General features: G+C 41.4%; 5 protein-coding genes across 7 annotated transcripts; 2 read left to right on the top strand and 3 right to left on the bottom strand.

The window, feature by feature from the left end:
* Positions 1–60: 60 nt before the first annotated feature.
* On the bottom strand, positions 61–3,117 carry LOC147206679 (troponin I, slow skeletal muscle-like). Of its 2 annotated transcripts, XM_086108647.1 has the most exons (5): positions 3,084–3,117; positions 2,874–3,005; positions 2,322–2,411; positions 1,669–1,842; positions 61–626 (listed from the first exon to the last, which is right to left on the bottom strand). In XM_086108647.1, exons 2-5 carry the CDS (start codon positions 2,997–2,999, stop codon positions 540–542), a joined length of 477 nt encoding a protein of 158 aa, XP_085964773.1. In that variant the 5' UTR covers positions 3,000–3,005; positions 3,084–3,117; the 3' UTR covers positions 61–539. The 2 variants fall into 2 exon arrangements, with proteins under 2 accessions (XP_085964773.1, XP_085964771.1); XM_086108645.1 differs by lacking the exon at positions 3,084–3,117 and having other exon boundaries at positions 2,874–3,020.
* Positions 3,118–4,937: 1,820 nt separating this feature from the next.
* LOC147206678 (troponin I, slow skeletal muscle-like) lies at positions 4,938–6,681 on the bottom strand. 2 transcript variants are annotated; one of them, XM_086108644.1, is made up of 6 exons: positions 6,560–6,681; positions 6,436–6,477; positions 6,235–6,366; positions 5,623–5,712; positions 5,353–5,526; positions 4,938–5,260 (listed from the first exon to the last, which is right to left on the bottom strand). In XM_086108644.1, exons 3-6 carry the CDS (start codon positions 6,337–6,339, stop codon positions 5,174–5,176), a joined length of 456 nt encoding a protein of 151 aa, XP_085964770.1. In that variant the 5' UTR covers positions 6,340–6,366; positions 6,436–6,477; positions 6,560–6,681; the 3' UTR covers positions 4,938–5,173. The 2 variants fall into 2 exon arrangements, with proteins under 2 accessions (XP_085964770.1, XP_085964769.1); XM_086108643.1 differs by lacking the exon at positions 6,560–6,681 and having other exon boundaries at positions 6,436–6,495.
* An 890-nt stretch (positions 6,682–7,571) lies between these two features.
* Positions 7,572–11,099, bottom strand: LOC147206677 (troponin I, slow skeletal muscle-like). Its single transcript, XM_086108648.1, has 5 exons — positions 10,650–11,099; positions 10,423–10,554; positions 10,273–10,362; positions 8,050–8,220; positions 7,572–7,973 (listed from the first exon to the last, which is right to left on the bottom strand). The coding sequence occupies exons 2-5, from the start codon at positions 10,525–10,527 to the stop codon at positions 7,887–7,889; spliced, it is 453 nt and encodes a 150-aa protein (XP_085964774.1). The 5' UTR covers positions 10,528–10,554; positions 10,650–11,099; the 3' UTR covers positions 7,572–7,886.
* Positions 11,100–12,873: 1,774 nt separating this feature from the next.
* LOC147206676 (uncharacterized) lies at positions 12,874–16,049 on the top strand. Its single transcript, XM_086108642.1, has 2 exons — positions 12,874–13,351; positions 14,127–16,049. Exons 1-2 carry the CDS (start codon positions 13,159–13,161, stop codon positions 15,086–15,088), a joined length of 1,155 nt encoding a protein of 384 aa, XP_085964768.1. The 5' UTR covers positions 12,874–13,158; the 3' UTR covers positions 15,089–16,049.
* Positions 16,050–16,146: 97 nt separating this feature from the next.
* LOC147206675 (interleukin-17 receptor A) lies at positions 16,147–21,233 on the top strand. The gene is made up of 11 exons (XM_086108649.1): positions 16,147–16,710; positions 17,009–17,033; positions 17,134–17,277; positions 17,374–17,492; positions 17,554–17,674; positions 17,753–17,800; positions 17,884–18,038; positions 18,208–18,282; positions 18,392–18,464; positions 18,821–18,916; positions 19,421–21,233. Exons 1-11 carry the CDS (start codon positions 16,624–16,626, stop codon positions 20,143–20,145), a joined length of 1,668 nt encoding a protein of 555 aa, XP_085964775.1. The 5' UTR covers positions 16,147–16,623; the 3' UTR covers positions 20,146–21,233.
* Positions 21,234–21,323: the final 90 nt, after the last annotated feature.

The following is a 21,323-nucleotide window of genomic DNA, read 5'->3' as shown; positions in this document are numbered from 1 at the left end:
TTGTTTGCGAGCAGGTTTACTCTGCTGTTTTGCAAAATTACCCAGAGACGGCCCAACCCAATATTTTTTAATACCGGTGAGAAAATACCTTTCACAATCTGTTCCTTTGAAGATGGCTTGGGCTGTTGGGCAGTTTTAAAAAAAAATCTTCTCTGTACAGCTATTTAAAACATCAACTTGATTTAACCACACGTACCACTTGAAAACGCATCTTAAACACAAAACACAAGCAAGACACAAATATTCACCTTTTTATGAATGCATTATCCGGACTCGACTCAGATTTTGCATAAAGCACATGTTTATACATAGCATGATGTTCTGTACTCACTGCTATTGCTTACTGTTGAAAGGAAAACTTAAGATTCAGATGTTACCCTTACATGGCTATGCTATTCTTCCTCCTGAGAATGATCACACAGATGCCGTTTTTACGATTTCCCTCCACAGATAAGCAACATTACTAAAAATGTTCTTCGAAAAGTGAGCAACAGTCATTCAAGTGGCAAATGTCTTCGCAAAGACGACAAGCCTGTCGTCTACTGGCCAGCATTGAACAGCTTCATTCTGCCCTCCATTCCTGACATGGCATCCACGTTCTTGCGCCAGTCTGTCACTTCCTCTTTCTGTTAGGTAAACATTTTTTTAAAAATCAAACATTCAGAATTGTGTGCTGTAATGAGTTTGAGCATTTTCCCCTTCTTTCGATAAAAGTCAGCAAATGTCTGACTGTTGGAGTCCTCGGAAGAAATATTCTGAGCGATGATCACCGTGGTTTCGAATGTCTCAAAATCTCCCGATCGGAAAACGGTCGGGGTCAACAATCATTATTGTTATACCTGTTCAATATTTCAGATCCTAAATCTTTGTGTAAGTGGTCAACATAGAGTTCGGTCGCTTCTGTGATAGTGATGTGTTGCATAACGATAGCCATTTAGGAAGCCACCTGAAAGGAGCGCTGTTGTCTGGCATAAATAGAAGAGCAACTGGTTGCATTGAGCGCAGAGATGGGTACTAACGCCTTACGTTTACTGTTACATTTGCTGACGTACAAAATTTGGTGGGGTGATTCATACAAGTCAGAATAATTTTAACACAAAATACTTTTTACTTTTACTTGGATATTTTTGAGGAGATGGTACTTTTACGACATTACAGTGAGCCACAGCGTAAACAGCTACGTCATGCACTGTGCTTAAAAATGTCGGCATTTCAGCCTACAAGAACTCCACTTCGAGAGAAAACACATCGTAGTTTTCAATGTAATCTTGGCCCAGTGAACCGATTGTGCTTTTTAAAGTTTAAAAGTATTGTTTGAGTTTAAAATGATATTGTTGGTTAATATCTGCATTTTAATGTTGGTTTTTTTAAAAATATGTCTTTGATGTTTGTTCTCTGATTTACTCACTAGTTTGTACTTGAGTAGTTTATTCACTCGCTACATACTCTTGCTCAAATAATTATTGGAGGACTTCTTTTTAGTTTTAATTGAGTACAATTTTTGGCTACTCTGCCCACACTTGATTGAGCGTTTATAACATGTCTCGCAAATCATTCATTTTTTTCCCCCCTCCTCATGTGTTAAGATTTCTCATATTTTGGTTTTGATGTCAAAAATCAGTATGTCTGTAAAAGCAAAATGGCAGAGACATTTGCAGACAAACTCACCTTCTCCTCCTCTTTCTTCACAGTCTTGAGGTTGGCCTTGAAGTCCACAGATTCTTTGACTTTGGAGCCCAGCAGCGCTCCCAACATAGCGTCTGCAGACACCCTCACCCTCTTCAGGTTCGGCCTCTTCATCTTGCCCTTCAACTCGTAGATCTTCTGAGACAGGTCCCGCAACTTTTTTTTTCATCCATACCCCCCCCCCCCCCCCCAAAAGAAAACACACTGGCTTACTATTCATAATCATTTGTCAAAAATAATCTGATACACACACGTTATCGATTCAAGAACGTGATTGTGTGGTCTTTTGTCCCGCCAAGTCATGTAAATTGGACCAAAGAATGCTATAATCTCCAAGAAAAAAAATAATTACAACAGTCCTTTGAAAATTGCAACTGTTAAGAGTGCTGACATCCATTATAAATACTTTGGTGGAAAAAAAAATAGTTCAACGCAAAAATTCTTGCAAAATGGGGTTTGATCCCCTTCCTCCAAAAAAGTACAAAATACTTCATTGCAAAAATGTTAGGGGGTAAAATCAGCGAAAATAATAGTCCACTGTTTAGTATACCATCGACAAATAGCAGTGATACCACAGATAGGGAGATTGATTCATACCATCGATATACCATCCACAAGAAAACTACAACCCATACCTCAATATCATTTTTGGCCACCTTTAAAGCAATGTCATAACGATCCTCATCGACAGCGTCAATCTTCTGGTGAAGCTCTTTGCAAAGAGTCTGTAGACATCAATGTTACTGCATCGGACAGCTTATCAGGTGACAGGTTATCATTATTAGTGCATGAAAGGGTTAAAGTAATGTGCATACAGCGCGGTTAGATCCGTCCATCCATTTTTTGATCTGCTTTATCCTCACAAGGGTCGCGGGGTGTGCTGGAGCCTATCCCAGCTGTCTTCGGGCAGTAGCCAATCGCAGGGCACACAGAGACGAACTACCATCCGTGCTCATACTCACAATTTGGAGTGTTCAATTAGCCTGCCTTGCATCTTTTTGGAACGTGGGAAAAAAAACATAGTACCCAGAGAAAACGCACGCAGGCCCGGGGAGAACATGCAAACTCCACATAGGGATGCCGCAGCCGGGATTGAACCCACGGCATTTGCAGTAATGCGCTAACCGCTGGACCACCGGGCCGCCCTATGGTTAGATCATTGTTTTTCATGTGGACGACAAACATACTTGCAGCTCCTGTGTAGACAAGCTTGACATCTGGAGTTCTGGAACTCTCTCGGTCAGAATTCTTTCCCGTTCGTCTTGTCTCACTTGCTTGTCATTCTCCAGCATCACCATGGCCTTCTTGATCATTTTGGTCTGATTGCACAGCATTTTGGATATAAATCACACGCCAGCCAGCAAATGAGCATAACTTGAGTCACTTAGTCATCATACCTTCAAAAACAGTCTGCGCGATGCAGATATTTTTGGTCTCTGGAATGAAAATAATGGAAAAATGAAGACTCATGATCACTTTTTAAGTGAAATAATTTTGAGTATGGGTTGATGCATATGAATTACTTTTGACGGTATGAATTACCGGTACTTTTGGACTTACCGAAGTCCTGAGCACGTAAGCAGAAGGTGACATTGATTCATGGGGGAGAGTACAGGCAAAGTTTGTTCCTTGTTAAATCACATTTCCTCAAGCATAATATTACAATCAAGCTGAGTGATACTCACGCATCAGACATAGTTCAGCTCTTCTTGTGTCTCCGTCTGTTGAGAAAAAAATGGAAAAACATTCCAAGAACATTTGTTAGACAAGGCATGACTTTTGTCCTGAGGTCAAACGTGTCACTTAAAATATTTGATGGTAAGAGACAAATGACGTGAATCCTTGTGTTGATACTTGATCACTTATGTGAGACAAAAACTAGAAAATCCAATCAAAGAGCAATTGATAAAGTAAGATGAAAACATGGTCAAGATTAGACCAAGACTGGTGTCCTCGCATACATTCTACGAATGTCATAAAAATTGCAGTTTTTTTTTTTCTTACCTTCCACAATATGCAACAAAACGACAGGCCGGCTGCTTTTTCCAAGATGAGAAGGGCACAAAGAGGCTGGATATATAGATTCCAGCACCCTTGTGAGTGGCTCTCCAAAATAGACACTCTGTCCTCGCCATTCTTGCCCGGCGTCGTGTATGAGGTGTGAAAATCTCCACCTGTGAGCCTTTTTTATGGCCTCCTCATGGGCTGGTTGCTCAGAGAGCGCCCCATGGTGGATTTGAAATGAATAATTCATTCCCAGATTGCTCTGTTGTCAAAACAAATAATATCAAATGAATTTATTCATCCCAGGCTCAAATGCAAATAAATCGCTGTATGATAAAACTAGAATAAATAGAAACTACTCACCGTTTGAAGACACCTGAACGGTTGAGGAAACGGGATGGCATTTGCGGAGCGATGCTACCACTTAGTGGCGTTTTCTAGGTATTGCTGGCTATATCAAAGCCTTGTGTTCGTTCAGGCCCAAGCACCAGGTGGCGCTAAATCCCTCTTGGAATGCCTATTTCTTAATCGTCTTTTAACGAATGACTCGCCTTTTAGGGGTTTGAATATGCCAGATAACTCACCCATCACACGACTGACAGATCATTGTTGATCCCATTGACAAATGCTAATTGTTACCATCGAAGATGCCATCAATACCCTGCCTTGGATACTTTTGATGCCTCAAATAGGTATCATTGATTCCATTGATAGATAAAATTGGTACTACAAGCATGGATAAATTGCTTGATAGATTGATTGATACCATCTACATATTATACACAAAGACGCTCAGATATTTGCCGTTGATAGTTGGCCATTTTGGTATGAAGCAGCCAAAATCACAGCCAGTTGCCAATGATTCTCAAATTGCGGTAAAAATACTACGAGTAGTCTCGTGGCTACTTTGAGTACTACATGAAATTAAAAAAAGTTAAATACAACTCAATTATAGTTTGAAGGTGCAAATGCTGTGAGTGATAACATTTTAAACGTCAGACAAGTGCAAAATGTGGTTGTCAAGTGGTTTTATCATAAAGTAAAACTAGTATTCGTGGTATTCATCACAGATCAAATAGACCACGGAGCCCCGTGTTGTATACTGATTGAAGTGACTTTATTTTTTGGATCAAATTCTGCTAAATCCCAAAAAAGGGCAAGGACATATTGTTGGCATTGATGAGCTTTATCTCTAAAAATCTACATTTTACTACATGATTGCTGTCAAATAATTATTACATGCCCTATTTTGCACAACAAAAATCGGTTTTAATGACTTAATCAAAACATTTTTAATTAAGGGTCATTGTCAAGACATTGTTTCCAGGCATTTCGATCCTGTCAGGAAATTCTGGACGCCTCGGCATGAACTCCAATAAGGAATATGCGACACCATTTAAGCTGCGTTACTGTTCAGCGATGGTGGCTACACACAGTGATGTCAATGTGGGCTTACTAGTTTTCCCACTTGTTTGTTTTGAATCTACTGGCCGGCATTAAAGAGCTTCATTCGGCCCTCCATACCAGACATGGCTTCCACATTCTTACGCCAGTCCGTCACTTCCTCTTTCTGTTCGTGAGAAGGAAAAATCAAATCACCGAATCACTGGCGGTCTCATTTTACTTTTTTGCAGCGTTGGGGTCTAAATAAATGGATTTTACCTTCTCTTCTTCCTTCTTGACGGTCTTCAGGTTGGCCTTAAAGTCCACAGACTCCTTGACCTTGGCACCCAGCAGCGCTCCCAACATGGCGTCGGCCGAAATCTTCACCCGTTTAAGAGCGGGTCGCTTCATTTTACCCTTTAGCTCAATGATCTTGGCAGAGAGATTTTCAAGCTGAAGAAAACCATCGGAAAAAAAAAAAAAGTCTAAATCCACGTGATCAACCAAATGCTTAAATTATGGCCACCGAATATAAATGGAATCCCAAACCTCTAAATGATTCTTGTTAACCTTGGAGTTGATGTCATAGCGCTCCTCATCGACCACGTCTATTTTATGGTGCAGTTCTTTGCACAGAGCCTATGAGAGAGGAGAGAACCTTGAGAGGTCGCAAAAAAATCTGAGAATTGCCAGTAAAAAAAAAAAAGAGTTTATATTTGCCTCCGGATGCCACACGATAGCAGCAAAACTTTTTTTTTTAATCAAACAGAAGTGTTAAATGAATCTCTATCCATTTTATAAACCCTTCATTGTATTAAGTGATGCCAATAATGTATTAAAATAGAATTGAAGAATTAAATCGCAATAGAATACAGTATAGCAACATGTCAAGTGTAATACTTTATAATAGGAGATACCGCTGTTCCAAAAACGAGTCGGAAAATTTTCCAAAAAAAAGACTCAAGGACAATGTTGAAAGGTGTCAGTATCAAATATGCAATTCAATCCGCGCAGCACACATAGATGACGACAGCAGCAGCAGTAACAGGCATCCCCCGACTGTGAACATGGTGTGTACTTGGCAGCGGCGCGTGGAACATTCAGAACAGCACGTTATTCGAGCGGAACATGATGGACAGGCAAGACACCGCACACGCGTACCTGAAGGTCCTGCACCGACAGCCCGGACAGCTGCAGCGGAGGCAGTCTCTCGCTCAAAGTAGTTTCTCTCTCCTGCCGCTTTGTTTCCTTCTCCTTCTCTAACATCACAGTTGCTACCTTTAGCAGCTTGGTCTGAAATGGAGGGGGGTAGTCCTCGTGAGACTCAATATTGAACAATTACACTGTAAGAATGTAACATACCTTCAAGGTCAGTCTGCGTGATGCAGAAATCTTGGATTTCCTCTGCAAAAAAATTCAACAGGTCCCATAAAAGGCTGCATCAATGCCAAACCGTTAACAGATCGTTGAAGAAAAAAAGACTTACCGGTCTTTGGTGGACATTGAAGGGTAAACGCAAAGAAAAAATAATAATAGTAAATTAGACTGTGAACAGTTACTCGAAACAGAAATAATAATGTAACAAAATGAGTTGTATCTTACTCCTCTGACATGTTGGAAGCCTTTAGTCTGCATAAATCACAATTGTAGCATTGAAAAACACATGTACATTAGACAACTTTGTTGATCTCCAGAATCAAAACCCATGACAGAATGACGTTTGGTGTCCTCATTCGAACAAATTGTTAGCGTAACAGCATAACTGTCAGGGTCAGTGATTCTTAAAGTGTGTCATGTTGGAGAATCATAATTACAGTTCAGTTTTATTTAACTTTGGCCGAAGTCATTTGAAATTACTTGCGGGAGAAAAAAAATATTTTTATCTGTGTAGCTTCTCAGCCGACCCAAGTCGTGATAATCTGAAATGCTTGAACTGCAACCTGGACTCTTTGTGTATGTTGAATTTGTTATGTTTCTTTTTTTCTTGTTTCCAAAAATGTTCACCTTCGACATAGGTGACTATGCCGCCAGGCTAACAAAATGAAACACTTTCTACTTGCATTGGAATAGAGATAAACTTCAAAATTGTAGCACATAAGAAGTGCATTTCAAAACATTCACACACGGATCAATTCTTCTTTCTTGCATCCATTCATCAATTAAAAACTGACGAGCCACGGTAACTCTACTCTTACAATATGTATGTATACAATAAAGAAAAACTCATCATACCTTTCTTATATGTGCAAAGGAAGCTGTTGTGGTGAGCAGCGTCCGTCTCAAAGTGACAGGAGGACCCGCGGGTCACATTCAAGGACTCCTTGTGTGCTCCGTGAGTGGCCAGCTAAAATAGAACTCTCAAGGCAGAACAGCATGCAAATCAGGATGCTGTCCAGCGATTATTATCATAGTTCAGTTTTATCCACTGCTTTTTGTATAGCAATGAATTAACCTATTAATTTTGTCATAGGTAATGATGCTGTTTAAATCATTTTAGAATTTGGACAAAGCTGTACTAGGCAACAAAGACAAAACAAATCAAGCTGGAAAATGGTTGTAATGTTTTAATCACAGTTGTCCGAACTGGTAAAAAGCACATTCACCATTCAAAATAATGCCCCAAACCTGTAAAAAAAAAAAAAAAAAAAAAAAAAAGTAGGAATGCCATTGTGCATGACTTAGTATAACTCACTCAATACATACAAACAAAGAAGAGTTTCACAACTACTTTAAGTGGCTCAAAGTGCTTTTATTTTTATGTTGGGCGTTCTTGTTCATTCACACCTACTCACCAATTACGGTGACGAGTGTAGCTATTGTCCAGAGTTAAACAGCTTCTTCCTGCCCTCCATGCCGGACATGGCCTCCACATTCTTACGCCAGTCAATCACTTCTTCCCGCTGTAGACCATAAACATTTAACACTTAGATGCTTTCATGTAGTTCCTCGATACACGTAATTAACTTTGAACCTTACTTTTTCATCTTCTTTCTTCACTGTCTTAAGGTTAGCCTTGAAATCAGCCTTCATGAGTTTGGAGGGGTCGGAGTATGCGCCAAGCAAGTTTTCTGTATTTTTCTTCACCCTCTTTAAGCTGGGACGCCGGACCCCCTTCAATGAGGCAATCTTCTGTCTCAGTGACTCAATCTGCAGCCAACAACACATTTCATGACTTCATTGTTCATCGTTTTGCCCTCGCTATGCTGCGGTTCATCGTTCACACACCAAGTTTTTTTGTTTTTTGTTTTTGTTTTTTTAGCAACCATATCTATCGGTGTGATATGGAAATCCAAGCTATGGATGTATAGATGGATGGACCACCTGGGTGTAACCCAGGGGTGGGCCAAATGAGAAGCGGAAAATATTGTGGAGGGCCGGGCCAAAAGTTAGAAATAGAAATAGAAAATAAAGAAGATAGCACAATGTCTTTGTATGCCAGTAATAATGTAACATTCTCCTCCACCATCACACTCAGCACCGGTTCTCCTCAAGGATGTGTACTGAGCCCCCTGTTGTTCACGCTCTACACATTTGACTGCTCTCCGACTCTTATTAGCGGTCCAGTTTGCGGAAAGTTTTTAACATGATAACAATCAAACCATTCTAGGAAATGTTCATTTACTCGAGCCACAAGCAATTCACTCTGAGCATGGAAATTGCCAGAATCGGACCGAGTAAGAATCGCTTCCTTGTTTTTCAAAGTCTCGTAGATTTGAGTCTTTCCGACTCCAGGCGTCTCCTGAATGTTTCGTACTTTGTTACCCGCTTCGTTTAATCAGATACATATCACTTTCCCTTCCATGGTCATTACTCTCTCCCTCTTTCTTCCTCTTCCCCTCCCTCCCTGTGCTCTGCAACTTGAAGTAACTGCGCCACCTGGTGTTGAAATACCTGTCATTACAAGTCCAAACGAAATGAATGCAATCAAACCTCAATTGTACACCAATCTTCGGCAGGCCGGATTAAAAAGACCAACGGGCCGGATTCGGCCCGCGGGCCGTAGTTTGCCCACGCCTGGTGTAACCTATCCTCTGTATTCACCTCTATGTTATTTTTGGACTCACCACAAGATGGCCATAAAAAGAAATCTTGGTGCCCAGGAACTATGTTGAAGTGAGTTGAGGAGCTTCATTTAGACAACAATTGTGCTTTGCTGCAATCTTGTGTCATCTTGGTGCCAAGGAGCTATTTTGAAGTGAGTTTAGGAGCTTGATTTAGACAAAAATGTGTGGTTTTGTTGCCGTCTTGTGCCATCTGTTAACAATTCTAAATATGTTTGGCGCTGGAAATTACCTTCAGAGGAACATTGTATTTAGTTACTCTAGAATGCTCTACCGTACTCTGTTTGCATGCCATCGCATGTGGGAAAGGAGAGCCACCGTTACCGATGCACTCTTCAGTCATTTACTTAACTTGGAAGAAAAGTAAACCACATTAAAAAACCCACCTGCTCGAGGCCACAGCTCACGCCCAGACACTGACATGCAGCCTCCACAACAAGCCCCGCCTCTTAAAGACACATGCATGTACAGCCACTACAACACAGTATGTACAGTATTTGCTATACATTTTTTGCTCGCAATGGTTGTGCTATGTTCACAATACGTTTAATAAATGGATTTAAATAGTTTAAATGTATTTAAAGCGACAGGGAGGAGTAAAACTGGATGCAACTTTGTTTTTCATGGTCTCTATATTACAGATTTTTTTTATCTATTCACCTACCTCGCAGTTAGAACACATCTGGGATTCCAGGTTGACTTTACCTTTAGTTATGCGGACCCGCACAACAGCTCAACAGTCATGCATTTACATTTGTACTGGGTGGTTGCGGCTGCAGTCGTACTGATAGCACTCGTGTGCACGGTACTAAATATGTGGGATGCGATTTGATGAAGGCCGGAAAATGCATTCTGTAAAATGTTAACTCATTTGCAACATGCCTTTCTAAGCTTAGCCAGAGATGATAGCGTCTCACTAAGTGGGTCACACAGTAGTGTGTATTTGTACATGAGGACCCACCTGCTGCTTTTAAATTAGCTGTGTGGGAAACCGCCCGTTTGTGTGGCGCAATCGATTTTTATTACGAACCTGGGTTTCCAAATATATCCTCACATGCTATTTCATAAAATGATTACCCCTTTTCAAATTGTAAGTTGTGTAAATCTTTTATTTTGGAAAATGTAGAATGTATTTTACCTCGCTTTCATTTTTGTCCACCTTCAACTCAATATCATATCGAGCTTCATCTGTGACATCAATCTTTCTGTGTAGCTCTTTACACAGTTCCTGCAAAGAAAGATGTTAGCAGCGGGTTGAGTCAAGATGTGGACGTTGTCGTCTTGGTACCTGGAGTTGTTGGACTGACAGGTCTGAGGTCTTTGGCTGAGGGAAACATTCAGCGAGGAATCTTTCCTTCTCCGCTCTTTTCTCTTTGCTCTCAGCCAAAAGCATCGAGGTGGCCCTTCTCAGCAAGATGGACTATAAAGTAAGAAGGCATCCTGGTGACGACTCTGCAGTCACGTGACGTTTTGGGGAAAATGATCCTCACATGTTCTCATATCTGCAGGACTCACCTTCAAGTGCAGTCGGCGTGTGGCTGAATATTTTGGTTCTCTCTGTGAGGTAAATGACTACGCTTTTGTCATCTTGTTGGAATAGCTTCTTGGGTGAATGCTGGGAGATGAGCGTGGATTGAAATGCTAACGGGATGCTACGCTAATACTTTTGTCGACCCAATTGCTGAGCCGTGCTGAAATATCGGAAGCTGCGATGTGGTGTGGTGTCATTGTACAAATGGAACATCCTAGAACAGCGATGGGCAACTTAAATGCTGGAGGGGGCCACGATTCAGTGCTAATGGGGGGGCCACAACAGGCCACGTACTTGTGTGTTGTGAATCAGTGATGTCTCTCAACATTCACAAGAAAATGTCTGATGAGAATTGTATGTTAGTCATACTCACCGGTCTTTCATGGAACACGTGACAAGCAAGCAAACAAACAAGCAATAAAAGTTATATTAAAAGCAAAATATGATGTAAGGAGTGATGTAGAAAAAATAGCACTCACCCTTCAGACATAACTGCTGTTTATTGTTGCTTTGGGGCAAAAACAAAGCTTATGTTATTATTACTTTGTATGATTTTTTTGTTTGTTTGTTTTGTAATTATTTTTCCTTTCAGATGCATGTCAGTATCCTTCCACAGCAAGATAATCCTTCCTATTTTTACAGAGAAGGCTACTGCGTTGCTAAATCTAACAACATGAAGTTCTGGGTGCAAACAGCTGCCATGGCCCTGAATGCTTTCACGCAAGGCCGAATTTCTAAAAGCAGTGTTCAACCAGCCTCCACAAATTTAGACTTACTAAGCGTACGCTCCAGTTTAATAATCTTTTTAGCTTCCTCCCTTTATTAATTGGAGACACATTTTGGAAAAGAGATGTATAAGTGCCTCTGACGTCACATAATCACAACCAGTTAAAATGATAAAAGGTTGGCTGAAGTGGTCATGAAAGTTTGTACGAGCAAGCTTTGCGGTTCACGGGTTGCAGGTTAAGCACGCCGTTGCCATCCATCGTTGCATCGAGAGGTCAAGTCTCGGGTTACATTTGCTCACTTAAAGAAGCATGGCGAGATCGTCAAGAAGCTCGGCGTATGAATACCAGCTGTCGAGAGGCATTTACGCCTCCCCTCATTAAATCCAAATTGGATTTAACGCAAATAAAATAGACACCCGAAGGGCTTCCGAGGTCCAATAAAATCACATTTATTTTAAAATCAGCGCGTTATCATCCCAACTTACCTTGAAGGTGAAGTCGATCACAAATGGCAAGTATAGGAATCAAACTAGCACTCAAACGATTGATGCACTGACACACTCGCATCTCTGCACGCAATTATATCCCCTCCACTCCCGCTTGACTATTGGTGCATCACAATGGAACCGTTCTGGATTCGGTCCAGAGTCAGGACACATTATTGCATGTTATTGTGCAGCACAAGGACACACCTTGTATAGTATGTGTGCCTCAGCCAAGTGGCAGCTCAGTCATCCTTGGTGCAGAGATCAGGTGCTCCGAGCACGTTTGGCGTCCCTGGCTATGGCAAAATAGAATTTGGCATCACATGCCACATGACTTTGGAACACAGCAGAGCATTTTTTTTATAATCCGATTGGCACACATGGATCACACAGATGTACAAGGGATATAAAAAGTCTACACACCCTGTAGGAAAAAATGAAATGAAGATAAATAATTTCACAAATGTGACCTGGTTAATGGTGGCTATCACACAGAAATGTGTGGACTTCTTCCATCCACTGTATTTTGGCGTCAGACATCATGCCAATCAGCATGTGGCTGAGATGTGTCAACTGATACAGCTGAGCTCAGGCGAAAACGTGACAGGAATTTTTATGTTGAAGCATTTAATCTCTCCTGTGGCTTTAAAGACTGCTGTTCCAAAATCTCCTGCTGTCCATTGGCATGTGGTGTTTATCCGTCCGGGCTCAAACACTTTATTGCGTCGCCTTGCCAGTGAGGACATGGGAGATCCAAAACAATATTTATAGGAGGGTACACACATACTGTGCTAATTTCTAACACGTAGCTGAATGCGAAAGAGCCCATAAGTGACAAAGGAAAAATTGGCAACATTTACTCCAATTAAAATTCACAGATTAAGGATTCCAGAAAAAAAAATCCTACGTTATTCTCCTACTTTTGGAGAGATTCTCTGGTTGTTGGAACCAAGTCACTCCTGATGGTGTCAGTATGGTGACGTCATGGTTTTCCCAGCTACGTTCGAGACCACCGAAGAAGAAAAGGCGGAAGTTGATAAAACTGCCAAGCGGAGGAAGTGGCATGATTCTAAAGTCATCGCACCCTTTATTCTCAGTTTCATATGAACACAGTTTATGGCGCTTAGCAGTGAAATACCATAAAGTCTTTCTGTCACGATAATTTAACCTTCGTCGACTTGTCAAAGCTTCTCAAATTAGCTTTAGCTTGCTAGCTTCTGTCAAGACGACTGCGGAAGCAGCCTGGATCAGTTAATTACGACAGCAGTGCACTCGTTAAGATGTGTAAAGTCCGAATGCTGAGGGCTTTGGTGGTGAGGCGACTAACCGAGGCCGCTGACGAGATATTCGGGCTCTTTGAGAGAACCATAACGGAGTACGAGGAGGAACTGTGTCGCTCCAAAGAGGAGAACGAACGACAGCGACAGCTGCTGGCCGCGTTTCTCAGGCCAAGTGTGCAACTACAATTGGAAGGTTTGTACGTATTGTACAATTTATTCCCCTCACAACGTGTTTTTTTCAAAAGTTTCTCGATGCAGAAAGCATGTCAAAAACATGAAGTAAAAACAGTGGATGATTAACATCCACCCATTAGTGGTGTGAGATACTGCATATTTTTGGCATTGATCCGATACTTAAATTAATCAATTAAATTCCTGTACTTAAGTTATTTTATTTTCAAAAACTACATTTGCAGACCGAGAGGCCCAGCAACACGAGACATCACCAATCACACAAAATTCATCACAAGAGACCAAAAAAAAATCTATGGAATTACAAGGTCCAGAGTTCATCCACCTAATAAATACAGGGCCAGTATTGCCTGTACCAATACTTTTTATCAGTTAAAGTAGATGTATCATAGAATTCATAAATCCCAATTAAATTTCATGTCCTTTAATTGTTTTTGTAATGATTCCTTTTTTGTTATTATGATGAATCAGTTTAAACCCAGGACAAACAGTAATTAGGACAACTTTTTTTGATAAATAGGAAATATTACTTTTTCTTCATGTCTGGATTTTTTTTTTCTTAAATAATGTCCATACGGTGATCAACCGAAAGCCAATTATACTGTTGTTTACAATTTACAGTGTGTGTTCAGGGAATTCAAGACCAAAACTTTATCTCTCCCCTCCAGTGCGTATAAAATCTGCAAACAATTTAACATCCCCATTTTTGCAACCCCAGTTACACAATATCTGACTTCACGGAATATATTTTTCTCTCTGTGTATTCTCTCCTGTAGATGTCCAGCAGCCTACGGGCATGAAAGAAGAGTTCGCCTCGGAGCAGCATGAGTGGCAGGGCAATGCGGAAGAGCAGAAAACACTGGAGCCCTGCCACATAAAAGTGGAAGAACACTGGTCCAACCTGGAGGGTGAAAATGGGAATAGGACAGGGGATGAAGTCAGGTCCTCGCACCTTCATTACAGACAAAGCCATGACACTAAAGAGCCGGCGCTCCTAACTAGCAGCTTGACAGCAGAAACCGCTGAAGACCACAGTGAAGCATCAAAACCGCACATCCCCTCGGACTTACCAGCTGACCGCATGACGTCCGACTCGTTGGATGAGAGTCTTCACAGCAACACAGACTCCCTGGGTAACAGGAAGAAGTTTCAGTGTGGCGACTGTGGCAAGACTTACATGTCCAGGGCGAGCTTGAAAAGGCACACGATGAGCCACACTGGGGAGAGACCTCACAGGTGCTCAATATGCGGTAAGAATTTCACGCAACGTTCGGATTTAGTCATGCACTTACGCAGCCACACCGGATTGAAGCCTTTCGCCTGCACGCTCTGCTGTTGGAAGTTTGCCAAAAAGAGCAGTCTGGTGTTGCACATGAGGCGACACACGGGGGAGAAGCCTCACTGGTGCTCGGTGTGCGGGAAACGATTCAGACACCGGTCCAGTCTAGTGGAACACTCTCGCGTTCACATCCAAGGGAACGTTTACTCCTGCTCTGTGTGCGGCGCCGGATTCGCCGGGAAACGCGGTTTGGTGGCACACAGGAAAACGCACAGCACAGAACAGGCCCTTTCTTGCACCCTTTGTGGAAAGAAAGTGTCAAGCGCGAGCTACTTGGCGTTACACATGAGGATACACACCGGAGAGAAAACATACCTGGAAGAGTCTCACCGGCTTGATGAAGACCAATCGAAAGTGAGAACAACATCGATGATGTCACAGCCTGAGAAGTACGTTTGATTCAAGTTCTCAAACTGGCGTTGATGTGAATTCTGTCATCATCTGAGCATCACCTGCTCACACATTTCAGGATGAACTTCAAATAACCTTAACAGCTGAACTGAATTTGACCTTCTCGCAACTTTCGAATGAATGTTTCAGTGCTGAAATGATCAATTGAATAATTCAAAGCAAAATCTCTGCCGCAAGGTTTTGCACTTACTATTTTTCCACATGTATAAATGTTACTGCAGACTCATGTAACATTCTGTGTCGAAATATATTGGCGAGATGGCTGCGGGAGAAGGTCTAAAGTTACCACCGCTATTAGGCAGACTATATTGTAATGCCCCCACATGTGGTCAAAAATAAACGCCGCTACCGCTGCGCTTTCAGTTGCCTTCACAAACTCACACAATAAACAAGTATGAAGCGCATTCACACACGCGAGCTGCTACGACGACGACCGACTTGCACTCAACACACAGGCTGCCGTAGGGTGAGCCACTTAATCAACAACTGGACCTCCCAACATCCTCCTATTTACGCTCCCATCTCTGGCACCCATGTCACTCACCAAGCCAGCCATCAGTAGTCCTGAACATAGACATGTTGGTGTTTTATTCAATTACTAAATCCATGGATGGGATAGTTGGAGAACGATGAGTTGTGCAAAAAGTACTGGAACGCTGAAAAAAAATGGACACGCACGTTCAGAAGTTTATAGAAGGTCATACTGAGTTCACCTGTTAAAATGATTCTGAGGAAGTTGGTCTGCCTTTAAATGTCTGGAATAACGAAAATGTTATTTTTCTGCCTTGTTAAACTGCTTAAGACTAACAGTGGAACCTCCAAAGTAAATTGAAATGTTACGTTAACCGTTGTCTGCACAGTGAATAAAAGTTATTTTGGGGACATTTTTAGCCTGCAACAAAGTAATTCACATGGCGTTTTCTATGGAGAATAAATCGTTTGAAACAAGTTTGGGCCTTTTGAATGAAGTCAACCGACACTCTGTGTGCCATTCTAGTTTTTGAAGGGAGTGTACACGTAGCGATAAATACTGTCTTTGAATCGCAGCCTTTTCCTCAATTTATGATCAAATTCTACAAAGGCCGAGTTTTATTCTCTCTAAAGATTATCCTCAGCAATTATGCTGTTACGTGACTTGTGTAAGTGATTTTTTTTCCCCCCACTCAGAGGAGGACGAATGTCAAACCTGTTTAATATTTAGGAGCCGGATGCACTGCGAATGTGAAGTGAAATGGCATTATAGCCGATAAGCTCACAAATCGATGGATAAATAGATATTTTTATTATCCGGTGATGCGGTTCCCACCCCCCCATCATTTTAAAAATAGGCGAATGTGAAAAATCGAAACTGCAAAATAAATAGCATTGAGCAACATTTCCTGTCAACTTGGGGTTTGCATTTGATGATGGCACCCGATAACAGCATTCTTCCTGAATGCAAATCACACAAATGGAAAGTCGTGTCACCAAATCTTCCCTCATAGGCAACTTCATTTATTTATTCTCGCGCCCGCAACCCCACAATGATCCATGTGGCATTCTTCTGCTCGTGTTTGGCCACTGGCTTTGCAGCCTCATCTTACCTTTGGATAGCGGACTGTAACCAGCCGGTAAGGATTCAATTATTTCTTCTTTTTTTTTTTAAATAGCTTTGACATTCCAACGCACTTTGGCTCATACAAGTGTAATATCATTCAATGCTCAAATCTGAAAATCTGTTTTACTTTTGTACTTAACATTTTGGAGTCTGCTTTTTTTTTTTTTTTTTTTTGACTTGGAGTCAGGAGTTGCATCAGAATATCTACTTTTACCGGTGTATTTTTTTAACCCAAGTATTTCTACTGAAATAGATTGTGAGTTCTTTTGTCACGTGGTAATCTCATGATGTTTTCTTGTCCTGTTTTATAGGGTCTCGATAACTGCACAATTAAGTGTGAGTGTTTAAGTCAGTCCAAAATATAAATACCGATTCCTGTCACCCATGTGAACATGGCACACATCTTTCTTTTCTTTTTTTTTTTTTAAAATGTCAGATAACTGCACGGACACATTCAAGGTGGTGCCCTGTCGCAGTGCTCCCACCGCACCTGAGTGGGGTCCAGACTACGTGGGAATTGGTAAGGACCACCATCTGTCTGTTCCCATTATGAATGTGACGTGGAGGCTAAAACCAGATGGTGAGTAACATTTGACACCTCTCGTATACACGCAGTACCGTGTCCTTTAAAAAAATAAAAATAAAAAAACATTCAGATTCATCCTCTCTTTCCCAGCAAGTGTTCTGACACTCCAGGGGTCACGGTTGCGTATTGTTGATCAACATACAAATCAAAGTGTGTGTGTGCACTTCACTTTCAGTGTCGACCAGCAGCTCAATCCCAATTTTAGCAAGGTAAGGAGCTTCGTGTTCAACTTGAGCCGTGCCAAATAAGTGACCGTGTTTTCCTACTTAGTGGGCATTTTCGTTATCTCGGGTGTCGGTGGAGGCCGGCCACACGTACACACTGACGGCGTCTAATTTGCCGCAACCTGACATTGGCGATAACGCCATCACAAAGCAAGTGACGATACCAGGTGAGGTATCGCCACGAGAGTGTGACATATATTTGACTCTGAAATATTTCATGTTGTAATATTTGCTGTCATGGCCAGGATGTGACGACGAAATAATTCGAAACTCCCAGATGTGTTTGGAAAATGGTGAATTGTTTATTGTATTTAAAATACGGTAAGAGACGGGGGTGGCCGGGAATTGCAATTTTGAAAATGTATTATTCTTCAAGGTAGCCTTTGGGACGCTCAAGTCGCAACTGCTTTCTCATTGGGGAAGCATCAAATGCTGTCGGTTTTTGTGGGCTTTGAGGCTGACAAGCATTCTGACCTATACCAAGTCTCCATCCAGAGTGATGGCGTCCATTTCTCAAAGAGTGTTTCCAAGGTAACCACAATATAATAATGAAACTGACTTTTGTCAAGCATACTCTGCGCAGCATAGCTATAGAATGGCTTTGGATAAAGAAGTGCAGAGAAGGACCCATTGATTGTAGCCTGCCATATTATTATGACACAGAATTGATTTTGTCTTAATTATTCAATCTCACAAACAGGAGAACAGAACATCTTTAAACGTCACCTTTGGCCTTGATCTGTCAAAGCTACTAAAATGTGAACTGCTGATAACGGTAAGTTTTGTTTTCAGACTTCCTGTAAGAGAAAAAAAATTATCATTTTCGTGTATCAAAGCTTAATGTTATTTTCTTTTTCTTTCTTTTTTTTTTTTTACCCCCCAAGATTAAGCCATTTTTCAAACGATGCGTGAATAACGGCTGTCGTCTCGAGCAAATGAATATCAATTACTGTTTGTGTAAGTACTGCAATTTCTTGAGCATGAACGAGCAGTCCCTATATCGTGCATCACGTGACGCACTTTGGGTTGACATTTGATAGCAAAAGAAACACCTTTGCATCCTGAAACTTGTTGACTTTTACTGAAGTGACTCAAAGTACAATGAAATATATAAAATGAAAATATTGACAAATGTCTTATTTTATTTATTTTTTATTTATTTATTTTTTGCACGTTCAATGAGCATTATGGCAGTGTTTAAATCAATTTTACAACCAGTTCAGATGCAATACCTGGCGATGGGACTTAATAGGTGTTAATGGCGTGTTTTTTGTCCTTGTATATAAGAAATAACAACCCTTTTGTTTTGTTAGATATCCCACCACGGATTGCAGTGATTAAGGGTGCAGTGGGGGTGGTCTTTGTTGGTGTTTGTTTTGCCTATCTTCTGTGGGCTGCATCCTACAAAGGTAATAGGATTTGATTATAGTCTATGCCAACCTTGTTGCAAGGTGATAGACCAGGGTGAGAAACTGGTGGCCCGTGGGCCACATGTGACCGTACTCTTGAGTCGCCACTTGACTAATTTAAAAAAAAAAAAAACCCTCAATAATATAAACCTTTTTAGCGATTTGATTTCTTTAAAAATGCACTAAATGAGTTCCTGCACTTAGCAGTTGGTTTGCCGTTCAGCAATTTGGTGCTGTCCTTGAATGGTGAATGTTGTGCAAAACAGCCCTTTGAGCTGTTATGAAACATGAAATATATTCAAGGCGCATATTTTGCACGTCTCCATGTATTTTGCCCATATTTAAAATGGCAATTTTGTCATAGATCTGATTAGCAATTGTGTGTTCCAAGTTGGCCCCCCACTGGCGCTGATAAAAACATCCCGGTTATCGACTAAAAACCTTTAAATAGCAACATCGGAGGGCCTGCTAATTTTGCAGCGGTCTCAATTTTCTTCTCCTCAGATCTCGTCGGTATGGCGTCATCAGCTGCCGACCAACAACCGCAATGTTTGCAGGTGCGAGAAAGAAAAAAAGTCTTCATCCTTTACTCCCTTGACCATCCTTTATACAAAAACATCGTCCTCAAGCTCTCCGCCTTCCTGACGGCCAAATGCGGCACCGAGGTGATCCTGGATCTACTGGATTCCACCCGACTGGGAATACTGGGTCGCATCCAGTGGCTGGACTGGCAGAGAGAACAAATCGAAGGCTCTTCAAATAAGATCCTCCTCCTGTGCTCGCAAGGAGTGCAAGCCAAATGGAGAGCCATGTGCGGCGAGAAGCGGGTTCTCCTGAGGGAAGACCTGCACTCTCCCGTGGGCGACATGCTCACTCCGGCTCTCGGCCTCATCGTCCCTCATCTGGTGCGCCGCGCTACCTTCGAGAAGTACATGGTGGCTTACTTTGAAGACGTTTGTTCCCCGGAAGACGTCCCCTCGCCGTTCCACGTCACGGTTCGATACAACCTCATGAAGCAGTTCGAAGAGCTCTTCTTCAGAATCCTGGACGCCGAAAAGCACGGGCCGGGTAGAGTTTGTCACATTGAAGGACTTGCAGAGGGTGAGTATCACCGCTGCCCCTCAGGTCGAGCCTTGCAGGAGGCCTTAGGGGCTTTCCGGGAGTACCAGCTGAAGCACCCGCAGTGGTTTGATGAGGAACTAGTGGAAGAATTGGAAGTTGAGGAGTAAGTCCCATCATGTAGGATGATCTTTTCTACCTATGCATGCTTGACAGACAATTAAACAACAACATACGATACTTTACTCCTTTCTCGATATTAGCTTTTGGCCAATTAACTCATTAACTGGCAGCTGATTTCGAAACAGAGTTCCCCATTTAGCGCTTTTCAAGATCCCACAAAATCTTGTGTTCCGTAACAATGGAAGTGAACTGAACCCACCAAAAGCAAGAGTCAACTCCCTTCTTTGGCCAGAAATTGAAAATGATTTTGAGCTCTTTGCATTCTTTAGTAATATACAGTCAAGTGTGTCGAGCAGAACGGTGACTCCATAAAACAACAACAGCTAAAAAATAAAATAAAATAAAAAAAAGACAAAATAAATGTAGACTGAGAAGACATTTTGACCGTAAAATAATTCGTTACAGATCGGCAACTATAAAACGGTGTCGGCAGCGACACTGACTCACCGCATGTTTCGAATTTGACCTCTCTTCCTTTTTTCACATGCCGTTCATCATTCACGTCATGAGCTGCGAATTATTTTCCCTTGCCATTTCCACCATCTAAAGTGATCTTTACTGTGGTTTACAAACTCGGATTTCACTGACAAGCTGCCCGAGACACTCTTGCACACCAACCCACTCAAAAAAAACATACTGGACAAAAATATCTACGTCAGTGGTAGTCAATGTTTGGATTCCATTTGGCAAATCTAAACGTTCATGGCAGTGAATGAGTTCGTAACGACTTCATCCTTATAAGATTACAACTTTTCTTCCTGACAAAATATGTCTTTGTCTTTTTTTTTTCCCCCTTCTAAACATGACTCCTTTTTTTTCTTGAAACAAATGTTACTGTAACATTCTAACTTTTTTTTTTCTCAAGCATAGGCCTTTTTTTTTTCCTTTGGCATTTTAGGGGTATGTGTGATAGTTCTGTTTCATTCATGTTCAGGGTGTCCTTGGAAAAAAAAAAAGTACTCTATTTGATTCCGAAGCATCTTTGCTACCCAAAAAAGTTTGAGAACCCCTTGTTTGTAGTGATGTAAAATAAAAGGCCTCAGAACATACTTGTGGACAACTGTCATTAATGCATGCGAGAATTCAACTGGATTTCAGACGCTGAAGTGATAATACAATGAACACAAATACAGAAGAAGAAAAAAAAAACGGTAGTTACTTTTAG

The sequence above is a fragment of the Hippocampus guttulatus genome, chromosome 4 (genome assembly GCF_054856545.1).
Source record: "Hippocampus guttulatus isolate MCC_2025c chromosome 4, RoL_Hgut_1.0, whole genome shotgun sequence".
NCBI lineage: Eukaryota > Metazoa > Chordata > Actinopteri > Syngnathiformes > Syngnathidae > Hippocampus > Hippocampus guttulatus.
This window is presented reverse-complemented; position numbering and strand designations above follow the sequence as displayed.

What these genes read in the sequence shown, in the direction of transcription:
- LOC147206675 (XM_086108649.1), top strand. Translation starts at nt 16,624, where the DNA reads ATGATCCATGTGGCATTCTTCTGCTCGTGTTTGGCCACTGGCTTTGCA. An exon ending in CCAGATGTGTTTGGAAAATG is followed by an intron (nt 17,801 to 17,883) that starts GTGAATTGTTTA and finishes TTATTCTTCAAG; the next exon opens with GTAGCCTTTGGGACGCTCAA. An exon ending in GAATATCAATTACTGTTTGT is followed by an intron (nt 18,465 to 18,820) that starts GTAAGTACTGCA and finishes TTGTTTTGTTAG; the next exon opens with ATATCCCACCACGGATTGCA.
- LOC147206678 (XM_086108644.1), bottom strand. Translation starts at nt 6,339, where the DNA reads ATGTTAGAGAAGGAGAAGGAAACAAAGCGGCAGGAGAGAGAAACTACT. An exon ending in TTAACAAGAATCATTTAGAG is followed by an intron (nt 5,527 to 5,622) that starts GTTTGGGATTCC and finishes GGTTTTCTTCAG; the next exon opens with CTTGAAAATCTCTCTGCCAA. An exon ending in TCAAGAAGGAAGAAGAGAAG is followed by an intron (nt 5,261 to 5,352) that starts GTAAAATCCATT and finishes TCTCACGAACAG; the next exon opens with AAAGAGGAAGTGACGGACTG.
- LOC147206677 (XM_086108648.1), bottom strand. Translation starts at nt 10,527, where the DNA reads ATGCTTTTGGCTGAGAGCAAAGAGAAAAGAGCGGAGAAGGAAAGATTC. An exon ending in TGTCAGTCCAACAACTCCAG is followed by an intron (nt 10,363 to 10,422) that starts GTACCAAGACGA and finishes CTTTCTTTGCAG; the next exon opens with GAACTGTGTAAAGAGCTACA. An exon ending in TGGACAAAAATGAAAGCGAG is followed by an intron (nt 8,221 to 10,272) that starts GTAAAATACATT and finishes TGTTGGCTGCAG; the next exon opens with ATTGAGTCACTGAGACAGAA.
- LOC147206676 (XM_086108642.1), top strand. Translation starts at nt 13,159, where the DNA reads ATGTGTAAAGTCCGAATGCTGAGGGCTTTGGTGGTGAGGCGACTAACC. An exon ending in TGTGCAACTACAATTGGAAG is followed by an intron (nt 13,352 to 14,126) that starts GTTTGTACGTAT and finishes TCTCTCCTGTAG; the next exon opens with ATGTCCAGCAGCCTACGGGC.
- LOC147206679 (XM_086108645.1), bottom strand. Translation starts at nt 3,020, where the DNA reads ATGCTGTGCAATCAGACCAAAATGATCAAGAAGGCCATGGTGATGCTG. An exon ending in TGTCTACACAGGAGCTGCAA is followed by an intron (nt 2,412 to 2,873) that starts GTATGTTTGTCG and finishes TGATGTCTACAG; the next exon opens with ACTCTTTGCAAAGAGCTTCA. An exon ending in TGAAGAAAGAGGAGGAGAAG is followed by an intron (nt 627 to 1,668) that starts GTGAGTTTGTCT and finishes TTTACCTAACAG; the next exon opens with AAAGAGGAAGTGACAGACTG.